Below are 13097 nucleotides of genomic sequence, written 5' to 3'. Positions count from 1 at the left end.
TTAAAATAATACTATGTAGCCATTAAAAACAAATAATGGGTACCAGTGGTGCAGCAGCTTAAGCCACCACCTGCAATGTTAGCATCCCAGATTGGAGCACTGTTTTCAGTCCTGGTTGCTCTGCTTCCAGTCCAGCTCCCTACTAACATGCCTGGGAGAACAGCTCAAGATGGCCTACACACATGAGAGACCTGAATGGCGTACCAGGCTCCTGGCTTTGCCTTGGCCCAGGCTGTGTGGCCATTTAGGGTGTGAGTCAGTGAATGGAAGATCTCTTTCTCTATTTCTCCCTCTCTCTATGGTGCTCTGCCTTTCAAATAAATACAATAAATCTTTTTTTTGAAAAAGAACACTTTTTTTGTTTACAAAATGATGTTATAGGCAAACATAAGTAATTACATGGAATGATTATTATAATGAAAAATAGGCTATAAATTAACATGATCTCATGTGGGGATATATGCAGGTACAGAAAAAAGACTAAAAGGCTACACAGAATTGTTAGGGATTATACTTGGATGGAAGACAGAAATTGGTATTTGATATCTCTGACTTTTTTCTCATCTACATTTTCTAAATTTTCTACTATGAATACACACCAATTATATGGTCAGAAAAAAAAATATTATTTAAAGTCTCAATTCTAAGTTCCTTGAGGAATATTATATCTTTGTTACCATTCTTCTGGTCCCCAAACAAGAAATCTCTATTATTTAAATCCATCACCTTTGAAAAGATCAGGTGTTACAAACAAATCATAAATAAATCTTTTAGCATAACAGAAAATTTATAAACAGGAAGTAAAATAATTAAAAAATGGGAAATAACTATATATACCACTCACATGGTAACTAAAGATGCAAGGCTCCAAACAGCCTGCACTGGGGTTCTGTTATGAAAAACTTCTCAAGTAATCTTTCTAAAATATTCTCTACACTATTGTCAGGAACTGCATTTAAAAGAGATGAAGTGTTAAGATCCAGAATATAACACAGAAACTGGTGGAAAATCATTTTCTACAAATTTTTAATGAAGAAACAACACAAAACACTCTGCTCACATACTTCAGTATGTGAAGGATTGGCCGGCGCCATGGCTCACTTGGCTAATCCTCCACCTGTGGCGCCGGCATCCAGGGTTCTAGTCCTGGATGGGGCGCTGGATTCTGTCCTGGTTGTTCCTCTTCCAGTCCAGCTCTCTGCTGTGGCCCGGGAAGGCAGTGGAGGATGGCCCAAGTGCTTGGGCCCTGCACCTGCATGGGAGACCAGGAGGAAGCACCTGGCTCCTGGCTTCGGATTGGTGCCGTTTTGGGGGGTGAACCAATGGAAAAGGAAGACCTTTCTCTCTCTCTCTCGCTCTCTCTCTCTCTCACTGTCTAACTCTGCCTGTCAAAAATAAAAATAAAAAAAAAAGGAAGGATTAACAAAACTAGTTAGTCTCAGGCAGGAAAAAAATGAAAAAAAAAATACTTTCTACCATACAAATAAAAACTACTTAAATTCTCTTCTTTGCCAAGAAAATAATGGGATTGGGGGCTAAAACACTTTCAGTGCAGAAGGGTTTACAATAGAAATGAAAAGTAGCTTACTGTCAGTGAGAGGTCCTGAAAACTACAGCACCTGCCCAGGGAACCCCTTTCCCTGCAGCTATTCTAGAAAACCACCCATGACTGGGAGGTGACTGAGAAGGCTCAATCACCACGGCCATTGCCGCCGCCACCACCACCACCAAGGAAGCGGACAAGATGACAACCCAAGGTTCTTTTCAACTTTATTCTTTTTACATCTAGGGCCACAGAGAGTTAATACATATGATGGCTAATTCATAAAGATGAAAATAAAACTTGCGGTGAGCAGCAAAAAGAAACTGTGAGTCCAGTAACTTTTAGCTATAAATATTCTGACGGCTACTTTTCAAGTTTTTCTAGTTTAAGATAACAAAGCTCACAATGTAAAGTGTGATTAAAGGACATTCTAAAACCTACTTACTACCTAAAAACAAGAAAGTAATTAGAAAATTTACCAAATATTAAAGCCAATCCATGAGATGTTCCCACCGCTATGAGACTGGACACTGCCTGAAAACAAAAGGAAGATGATATTTTCAGACATTACATCGAGGATCTTGAAATAATCAGAGCTGAATCTGTTGGCCTTCCTTCCTCTCTGCACCAGATGACATACCAACTATTATAAATATGGAGAATTTCATCTAGGAAGCAAAACGGGAAATGAAACTCAGGACATTGTATTTCTGAGAATCCCTCAAATTTACTGGAAGGGAAATACTATCAAAATATCATATGTTCAACATTATAGGCCAAAACATGCCACTCAGCTTCCTCTAAAACAACTCAAAAAAAAAAAAAAAAGGTCCAGACAAAGTAAAAGGCACTCATTGTACCCAGCAAGAGCCTCTAACAAGAGGTGGGGAAGGGAAGAGAATGCTCTTCTCCAGTTTATCCGCAGGAGCCAACAGGCACCAGAAATGCTCAAAACTCAGCCCATTTCCTCACCAAATGACTGACTAATAAGAAAGCTACAGGAGGCAGCTGGAGGCAGAACAGAAAAGCAAGCATTAGTGTGCTTTCAATATCCCCTGTTCTCTACAGTCACACCACAGATTTACTACTTGGCAGGCTTGGCAATGGACCCCAGAACTGTTCTATATACAATTTACCACAAAGTGATTTTACTGAATGCTGTTTCCCATCCCCTGTAACAGAAGGGAGGCCAAATCACAGAAGGAGCAAATTTACTTGGGCAGGATGGTTCCACATACAAATAAACCCAGAAAAGGCTAATCATTATTCCATCATCTTTTTCTCAAACAAAAGCCTAAAGAGAAACAATTTAAGAAGAAAACACTCAACATGGACAAATTTCAAGCTCGATTACTGGCAGTAAAATTACTTATGAATTTATTAACATAATTTATATAATAACTTTGAACATCATAAAAATAAATCTAAGAAAACCCAATCAAATAAAACGCTTACCTCTAAGAGGTTAAAATATACTTACAATTGCTGTAGGCAAGCCAGCATCTACTTTGTCCTAAGTGAAATTTAAGGGAAAAAAAAAGTATTGGAAAAGATCCTCTCATTTTAAAATAAAGTGGAATAAGACTCTCTTTACACATACTTTGATCCACATCAACTTAGAAAAGAGGTGGAACCTTCATTTTTGCCCCCAACTAAGAGAAATTATAAAAGTTGTACATATCAACAAAATACAAGGAGCATGAAAATGGATCATTTAATTTTCCTAACTGTAACAGATGCTTCAGGAAGGGTACTGATTATAAATGGAAATGTAAAAGAAAACAAGAAAAGAAAGAGGTTCCACTCTCTACAATGTGACTAAACCATATGAACTATGTGGCCAAAATGGTAGGCACACATAAAGATCTGAGGAAAAGGAGCATGTGTTAAAGACATTCCAGTGCTAGTTAGGAGCTTCTTCCATGGCAGGTTATCCAATAACCCTGAGATAAAACTCCAGCAGGGCACATTAAGGCAATGTAAGAGTATTTATTTAACGCTTAAATAGCCTTAAATAGTAACAACAGCCTGCAGTGATACAGCATGCTAGCAACAAAGAGCTTTCACATACATTGCAGAGTATTCATAAAAAATGTCACAGAAAATAGAATTAAAAGACAAATTTACTTCAGTGCAAAATATTTTGAGATCCAAACATAGCTGCTTCATAATACTCATTTCTATGAACTTTCTGAAGTCCCCTTCCTTACATGCATGTCCGAGTTAAAAAGAAAGAGGAAGAGACAGAGATCTTCCACTGGTTCACTCCACAGATGGCCACAACAGCCAGGGGTGGGTCAAGCCAAAACCAGAAGCCAGGAGCTTCTTCCAGGTCTCCCACATGGGTAGCAGGGGCCCAAGCACTTGGGTCATCTTTTGCTGCTTTTCCCAGGCCATTAACAGGCAGCTGGATCTAAAGTAGTGCAGGTGGGACACAAACCAGTGCCCATATGGGATAACAGTGTTGCAGGCGGCAGCCTTACTCACTAAACCACAACACCAGCTCACTTATCTTTTAATTCTACTTTTCCATGAACTTTTTGAAGTACCCTCATATATTACACTATTTGATTCTCAAACATGGAGAGATAAGAAAGGCAGCATTTGATTTTCCAGATCAATAAAACAAAAATTTTGAAGACCTTAACCAACTTGCCCAAGGTTACTCAGCAATGTCTCAAACTTTGAACTTTCAGCTCGCAGGCCTGTTATATCACTCCTATACATCTTCTTCCCTATGTCCCTGTCAATGTGGTCTGTTATTATAATCACTAAGTAGGCAGGATCTATTTATCCAATTTTACAGAGATTCCCAGGAAATAACTTAAACTTACACTGCAGTGCACAGAAAATGTGAAAGAACAATTACCAAGGCAGCCATTATATCCAATGTTCTGGATAGAAGCATATACTCAACTTGGTGTGTGTGTGTGTGTGTGTGTGTGCACCCGCATGTAAAGCATACCCAATATAGTGCTTGGCAATTAAGCGGCATGCAATAAATATTTGATAATGATTGATTTGTGTCCTGGACAGGGAAAAAGAGGAATGAGACAGCAGATGAAGAACATAAACTATACTCAAAATGAACCAGAATAATGAAATCAGGAGTCACCTGACTTCAAAAGCTAAAAAACCACAGATGTGGGAAGTATTTTAGAGATTACAGAATTTTAGTACTGGTGTTGCAGAATCTTAGGGTAGTGCTTCTCAAAACCCAGACTGCATTACAAAGACCAGGATGCCTGTTAAAATGCAAATCCCTACCCTACACTACTACAGATTCCAATTCAGTAGGTCTGCAGTCATTCCCAAGAATCTGTATTTTAACCAACACCCCAGGGGATTCTCATGCATTGGACACGTTTTGGAAAAAAAAAAAAAAAAAAAAAAAAAATTGCGCTAAGGTACCTCTAGTATCTTAAGGTTGGTCATAAAAATAAAAAAGATGCTTAAGAAGTTCATTCAAATTAATTTAAAATATAGCCACATGTCACATTACTTTGAAAAGGATCCTAAAATTAAACAATGTGGTTCACAACTCTAAAAATTTCATCTCTCCTAAATGTTTTCCAGGCATGGCCTCCAAGCTGTGTTGATCAAGGTTCTAAGCATCCCCAATAACATAGCTAGTCACATGGCTGAAGGCACTATTGAACAACTGTTCGGGAGAAATACCCAAAAATGTAACTAGCTTTACATGTTAATAAACCAACCATCACAGAGAAGCATGCAACTTAAATTGAGCTGGTAATCCAAAATTAGGAAGGCACCATATGATGACTGTCACAGGAAAAGCAGTTTTCATTTTAACATACCAAAGGAGCTCAGCCATAGCAATGAAATAAGAACAGAATGCAAACACTCTGGGATTTATTAGAATTTTCCCCTCCTCTGCATGAGGGAGGAGAAACCCTTTTAAATAACAGATTTATCTAATCATTGTTCAGTGTCTGAGTTTTAGTTCAGTCTCCATTATTCAAAATATTTTTAAAACTACACAGGTGGGTCAAATGACTGTTCTGGTTCATCTTGATTTTGAAAGGAATGAATTTCATCACCTACATAAGGATTAAATTCAGAAAACGTCATGGAAATATAATCCTCAACAGGTGGTTCCCATTCTAACAAATATGAGTTACTCTCCACCTAAAAGAGGAAGGACAATTGCCCGGGTTTCCTCCATTGCTTGACCATCTTTCTATTTAAATTGACTTCATGATATATGAGCTGGGTCAGGATACACCAGTTGTCCACAGTGACTTTTTCCTTTGGTATCTGCAACAACAGCTTTCTTGGATAAGCTTGAAAGCTGCAATGCAATTGTGGTGTCATAATGCCACTGCTATATCAATCACTGGCCCTTCTGGAAAAGCAAAACCTTTCTTTCTTGTACAAAAAATACAAATTAAACTCCATGAAAAAAACATAAAAACACACCAGATTTGTGAGGTATGAACCTGTCATTATGACTACTGTTCTTATTACACACAAGATCTATACATTGAACTCAAAAAACTAGAATTAAAAGACTACATAAAACTAGGAGCCTTGAGATCAAGGGAAAAGTCTGATCGGTGTCCGTTCTCTTCAAGGACTATTAAATTTTTTTTACATTAACCCAGTGCTCATAATCATTTTCAAAAAAGGCCACAGATACTTCATTCCAGCCATTATGTACTAGCCACGCTCACCAATACCACCTTCATTTCACAACAAAGAGGTTGTAGAGCTGGGAGCCAGAAACCCCGATTTTGAGTAATTGCTCTGCTACCTCCTTAACAGAATGATGTAAGACAAGATGACCTCTCTGAGCCTATCTTCTCCTTTGTAAACTAAGATATGGCTTTACCTACTGCAAAGCTGTAAGAATCAATGAAAAAAGGGACATGAAAAATACTTTAATAAATTACAGAAAAATCACTCCATTGTAAGAGATTCTGATCAATCATTTCTCATATAAAAAGGCTAAAATAACAAGCACTCTACCCCAACCAAATACACAAGATGGCAACTGAACTGAAAAGGAACTTAAAGAAAAGGCAGATAGTGTTTCTTTTAGGCTTGCTGCCATATTTCATTTAGGCACACCCGAGACTCTGAGCAGACCTTTATATTCATGGCTGCACTAATTTCTATGTCAAGATGTGTAGCCCTGTCTTATGAGTCAAAAATAATCACACAAAACCCATGAAAGCCAGATTCTATTTTTCTTAAGCCTCGGGCCAAGGGAAGAGCTGTGCTTTGTTTTATGCTCATTCCTACTTCATTATGCCATTGCAGGTTATAAAGCTGGGGGGAAGAATAAAATACTTACAGCTGCAGACACTATCTGGGCAGAAATTCCCTTCAAAAGGGAATGTCGCATAACAGATCCATGGAGTGAAAAAGAATCAGGTAATTTTTTCTTCCTAAAAAAAGGAAAATGTTTAAAAACAGATTTAAAAAATGAAAAGGCAGGTTCCAATTCTTTGAAAGAAGAAAACATAAATATAAGAAAAGCAGAAAAAGACACTATATGTAATTAGTTGGCTGTATTTTAAAATGGATATAAAGAATCTAAGACTCCCACACTAAGATGCTGCACTAAACCCAACTTAAACCTCATAGAAGCACAAGTGGGAAAAATGAGTAAAATCACCACTCCTTTTTCACTGATGCACACTATTCCTTGCCTAACTTAAGTAATACAGCTATAGGTTCTACTGTTCTCTAGAAGGTTGCCTACAGAACACTCCTCCTCCCTACATGTTTGCATTACCTCCACCTGCCTTCCTACTCCTGTCCACTTGCTGTCTATGACCTCCCTCATTTCTCAACTATCTTCTCAAGTCTCCTACTCACTACTCCCTCTGTTGCTCCTACCAATGCTTCCTTTCACTTACTTATCATCATACAAAAAATAATTTTTAAACTTTACCATGCATTATTGAGCATCTACTCCATAGACTATAAAAATGCTCTGAGGATACAAAAATAAGTCATAATTCCCATTGTCAAGGATCTCAGAGCCCGGCTAGAAGGACTTATAAGTAACTGTTAAAGGACAGTTGAAAGACTAAAAATACAAATCAAGTACTATATATATATGCAAAAGCAGAAGTGTTCAATCTTGTTTATTTGGGGGATGTCAGGAGGAGCTATAGAAAAGAGAAGATTCCACATTAGGCCTTGATGGATGATTGCAAGTCTGTCAGGCAAAAAGTACAAGCAGAGCCTGAAGATGTAAAGGTGCACAGCAGGTCTGCAGAACAGTGAGCACACAAAAGGCATGGACTGGGGGACCGAGAGATTAGGTCAAAGTGGTAAGCAGGCTCCAGACTGATGCCACACAAATTCTGACCTCATCACATAGGCTGCAAGACAACTTTTAGGCCAGTGGTGACCAAATCATCAAAAACATTTAAGTTATCTATTTGTAAGACACAGGATTGAATAACTTAACACAACTAGCAATGGCTCCTGTCACACAAGAGATGACAACCTAAAGGAGACAGCACTGATACAGGCAAAATTTAAGAGGAACAATACACAGATAACTTTATCAATGTTAAAGTTACACATGAATTCAATAAAGTGCTTATATTATGGATCCTCCATTTCTCTTTCCTTTTCATGTTCTCTCCAAGAATTTGGAAGGCGAAAAGCAGCCAAAAGTGAAGTTATTTAGGGTTAGAAGTCTTTTTCCCAAATCTTTAATCATCTTTGTGATTCTCCTCTGAAGCCACTCCAAGCGAATAAAGGAATGCAGGAGCTGACCTTGGGCAGGGAGCGCAGGGAACAAAAGGGTGCTGAGGTAAATCGAGCTCCATGTTTGCACCACACACACTGTGCCAGGTTTGCTTTCTGCTCCCTCAAGGCTATACTGTTTCTGGGAGTCCCCGACTATTCTGACAGATTCTTATTAGTGGTTCAGAAGACTGTATTCATGGCATCTACCTTTTCATCTTCTCCCTCAACAGTGTCAAAGTCTTTAGGATCTATTAAGCACATTATTCTATACAAGTAGACTTTCTACTTCGCAAGCAAACTTCAACAGATCATGTTGTACTACAGAGATATTCACATTTTAAATATCAAATATCACAACCAAACACAACTGTGATTTACATGAATACTTTCATTTATTTATTTTATGTATTTATTTGGAAGACAGAAAAAATCAGTATCTTCCATATGTTGGTTCACTCCCCAAATGCCTCAAACAGTTAGGGCTGAGCTAGGCTGAAATCTGGAATCCAGAACTCAATCCAAGTCTTTCACGTGGGTATCAGGTATCCAAGTACTTAAGCCATTACTTGTTGCCTCCCAGAGTATGCATAACCAGAAAGCTGGAATTGGGAAAAGAGGTGGACACAAACCCAAGCACTCTGATATGGAAACAGGAGTCCCAAGCAGCGTCATAACAGCTGCCCTGAAAGTCCACCCCAAAAATACTTACCTTTTTAAGTTGGTCCTGTCACCACTATCTGAGCTTGCCACAGATGAAGTATCATAGGAGTGAGAATCAATAGCATCGATGTTTAACAATGTAGGATCCTCAAGAACAAAAGAATCATCTTCATCATCAGTCTAAATTGGAAGAAGACAGATCAACAAATTCTGAATACTCTATGAGACAAGTCAGCGAGGCATTAATAGGTTTCTCCAAAGAACTCAAGTGCTTATTTCTGCTTCTCACCTCTATCTTGCACTTTCTTGCTGACCAGAGATGCAAAGTACAGAATTAAATTTCAACTCTAGACAGGTATTCCTCTCTTCAAAGATTTCCCTCCCCAAATTTCCCACTTGTTTCAAGAAGAAATAAGAGCAGTTATACAGATTATTGTTGGTTACAGAACATTTCTTAAAATTCAAACCTGTATATATGCTTTACTAGGTAGCTAACAACTGGCTTATCAGAAGTAAACAAGTATCACCTGCTTCTACAAATAGTTTGTGAGAAACAAGACAAGGAAGCACATGAAAGGCATTCTGGGTAGGAAATAATATGTGTGAACACAGTGATTTCATACTATGGACTGTACGCAGAGAAAAGTTGTCTAGAATGACTGAAGCATATGAGTAGAAGCTGGAGATAACCCTGGAAAGGTAAGCTGAGATCCAAATTGTGAAAGGCCTCATATTCCATTACATTAAATGGCAGCAGGGCCCATGTCAACCTAGCCCACTACTGTACTCCTAGTGCCCAGGATGATGCTTGATACATAATAGGACTCACTCATTTAATGGAATAGTATACTATATGTAGTAGGCAGTGGGAATGCCCGAGCTTTTTTAAAAATGAAGGGAAATGATGTAAATCATGTTTAAGAAAGATATATGGGGGGTCCAGTGCTGTGGCGTAGTGGGTAAAGCCACATGCAGTGCCAGCATCCCATATGGGCTCTGGTTTGAGTCCTGGCTGCTCCACTTCCTGTCCAGCTGTCTGCTATGGCCTAGGAGGGCAATAAAAGATGGCCCAGGCCCTTGGGCCCCTGGACCCATGTGGGAGACCTGGAAGAAGCTCCTGGCTCCTGGCTTCGAATCAGCGCAGCTCCAGCCATTGCGGCCAATTGGGGAATGAACCAGCAGATGGAAGACCTCTGTCTCTCTCTCTCTCTTTACCTCTCCTTCTCTGTGTGTAACTCTGACTTTCAAGTAAAATAAATAAATCTTTAAAAAAAAAAAAAAGAAAGAAAAATATATGGGGGGCCGGCACTGTGCGGTACAACTGCAGCCTGCAGTGCTGGCATCCCATATGGGCACTGGTTCAAGACCTGGCTGCTCCACTTCCGATCCAGCTCTCTGTTATGGCCTGGAAAAGCAGAAGATGGCCCAAGTCCTTGGGCCCCTGCACCCACATGGGAAGATCCAGAGGAAGCTCCTGGCTCCTGGCTTCAGATCAGCACAGCTCTGGCCATTGCGGCCACTTGGGGAGTGAATCAGAGGATGAAAAACCTCTCTCTCTCTCTCTTTGCCTCTCCTTCTCTCTCTGTGTAACTCTGACTTTATTTTTTTTTATTTTTATTTTTTTGACAGAGTAGACAGTGAGAGAGAGAGAGAGAAATGTCTTCCTTTGCCGTTGGTTCACCCTCCATTCTCTCTCTCTCTCTGCCTCTGCCTTTCAAATAAATAAATAAATAAATATTTTTAAAAAAAATTCTATACAGCAATAATAATGAACAATGAATTACAAAATACAAATAAAACTAAATATATAGTATTGAGAGAAGTAAGTCAGATACACAAGGGCACACACTGTATAATTCCATTTATATCAAGTTCAAAGTAGGCAAACTCACCAATGCTGGTTCAAGTTAGGACAGTAATTACACTGCAACTGGGTAGGAAAGGGGCATGAGAGAAACCTTAAGGGTGCTAGTAATGTTTTCTTTCTTCATCTGAATTCTGGTTGAACAGGTTTTGTAGCATGTGAAAATTTGCCATGCAGTGTACTTAAGATTTGTGCACCTTTCTGCAAGTATGTTATACTTCAACAAAAAGTCCAAAAGAATTTTCTGGCTCCAACTGCAAGACTGAAATAAACTCAGGACCACTCTCAGAAACTAGGAGACCAGGAAAGATTGAGACATGGTCTTAATAAGATAAAAAGACAGGGTTTTTGTTGTTGTTGTTTTCAAAGATTTACTTACTTATTTGAAAGTCAGAGCTGCAGAGAGAGAAGGAAAGACCCAAAGAGACAGATCTTCCATCTGCTGGTTCACACCCCAGATGACCACAAAAGGCCAGGCAGGAGCCAGGAGCTTCATCCAGGTCTCCTACGTGAGTGGCAGGGGCTCAAGCACCTTGGCCATCTTCTGCTGCTTTCCCAGGCAATTAGCATGGAGCTGGATTGGAAATGGAGCAGCCAGGACACAAATCAGCACCCATAAGGGATGCAAGCATTATAGGCAGAAGCTTTACCTGTTACACTACGATGCTGGCCCCAAAAGGACAAGTTTAATAAAATGAGTGATTGGGGAAAAAGTCATAGTTAGAGAATGGAATTTCAAAATTAAAAATCTCAGAGACAGCAAACTTTCAAAGGTCTGCTTTCCCAGACCACATCAGGGAGCTGGATCGGAAGTGGAGCAGCTGGGTGTTGAACCAGTGGCCATGTGGGATGCCAGCGCTTCAGGCCAGGGCATTAATCCACTGCGCCACAAGGCCAGCCCCTGTGACTCTGACTTCTAAATAAATAAGCCTTAAAAAAAAAGTTTTCCTTTTTTACTTCCTCTCCTTGTTATAATCTTTGTAACTTTCTACAGCTTAAATTATTTTTTCTTTCACTTACCTATCTACCTAGCCTTCTGGAGGTGAGAGGCTGGCCACCTCCAGTCTCGTATCTCTCTCAAAGACAGAGAAGAATACACAGCTCTTTATAACCCCAACATCTAACACCATGACCCAAATACACTAGGCACCCACATTCCCATTGAGGATGATAAAAGTACTATCTTCTCAGTAAGCCACTAATGACTCACATACTGTCACTCATAGATAAGAAAGTTTTACAAGGTCAGCTTTCCTTCATAAACTATAGTCCCATTATAACAGCATTATTTTCCTTGCCAAAATTATATAAAATATACTAATATGTAAAATATAAAAATTATTTTAAATGTAGAATGATAATTAAAATAAGGATGATTAAAATCACATTAACAAAGTTGAGTAAAATTAATCTCATTTCTAAATGGAAGATTTCCTCTATATCAAATACAGAATGAAATGTAATTGTAATAAATAAAGGATATTTCACTGTAACAGGATATTCTTTCATGGACAAAGTCTTCTTTGTCAAATCTAAAAATGCTTAAGACTTAACACACATCATACAGAACATTTTTGAAGCCAAAGCACATTAAAAGTAACAGCAACATCAAACAGACATAAAAAATAGACATCAAAGCCATACAAAAAAAAATTTTAAATATGACTCACAGAGACAGGAGTTTGCATCCCACAAAGTTTTGCCTACAACCCTTAAAGTATAGATAAAATAGTAACAAAGACAGAGCCCAACAGCTTTGGTATCAGTGGGCATTTCTGTTGAGGAACCTTTGCATCCTTATCTTTTAGAAGACAAAACTATAGATCTGAAATACATTTACAAGTAAGAGAAATTTTCCTCAAATTAGAAGCTGAAATCTCCAAGGGAAGGTCTTACACAAGTTTTTAAGGACCAAGAAGATTGAGTTTAAGAGATGCCTATAGATGCATAAAAAAGGTGTACATAAAAATACACCTTCCACCAACCATGTACTCCCACAAAATTCCTTGATAAAGCCTTCTGACTTCCAATTCAAAGGAGGGTAACACGATTTCAAACTTTAGAAAACTTTTAGCAGAGATGGTATTCCTGAGATAAACTACTTTGTTTTCTTCATGTAGATTAATGAAGCTTATTGCTATATAATGTGGCAAGATGCTATTTAGCATCACAGGATGAGCTTTTTGAATATCATTGGTAGATATGATAATTATCAGCACATAACAGAACTCAAAAGTGACATGAATTCAGTATTCCAATGCACTTAATAAAATTTATTTCTGAAGTCTAACAAGTATT

General features: G+C 38.6%; 1 protein-coding gene across 2 annotated transcripts in view; it reads right to left on the bottom strand.

Annotated features, from left to right (window-relative positions):
- Nucleotides 1-13097, bottom strand: part of VPS8 (VPS8 subunit of CORVET complex) — a 274516-nt gene that overhangs the window by 240369 nt on the left and 21050 nt on the right. For both annotated transcript variants that reach the window (XM_008266588.4, XM_070072435.1), the window contains exons 4-7: nt 8985-9115; nt 6861-6954; nt 3024-3056; nt 2023-2077 (exon numbers count right to left, since the gene is read on the bottom strand). In XM_008266588.4, the coding sequence (XP_008264810.1) occupies nt 2023-2077; nt 3024-3056; nt 6861-6954; nt 8985-9115 (313 nt within the window). The remainder of the gene's footprint in view (nt 1-2022; nt 2078-3023; nt 3057-6860; nt 6955-8984; nt 9116-13097) is intronic.

This window comes from Oryctolagus cuniculus, chromosome 4, assembly GCF_964237555.1.
Source record: "Oryctolagus cuniculus chromosome 4, mOryCun1.1, whole genome shotgun sequence".
Classification (NCBI taxonomy): Eukaryota; Metazoa; Chordata; class Mammalia; order Lagomorpha; family Leporidae; genus Oryctolagus; species Oryctolagus cuniculus.
This window is presented reverse-complemented; position numbering and strand designations above follow the sequence as displayed.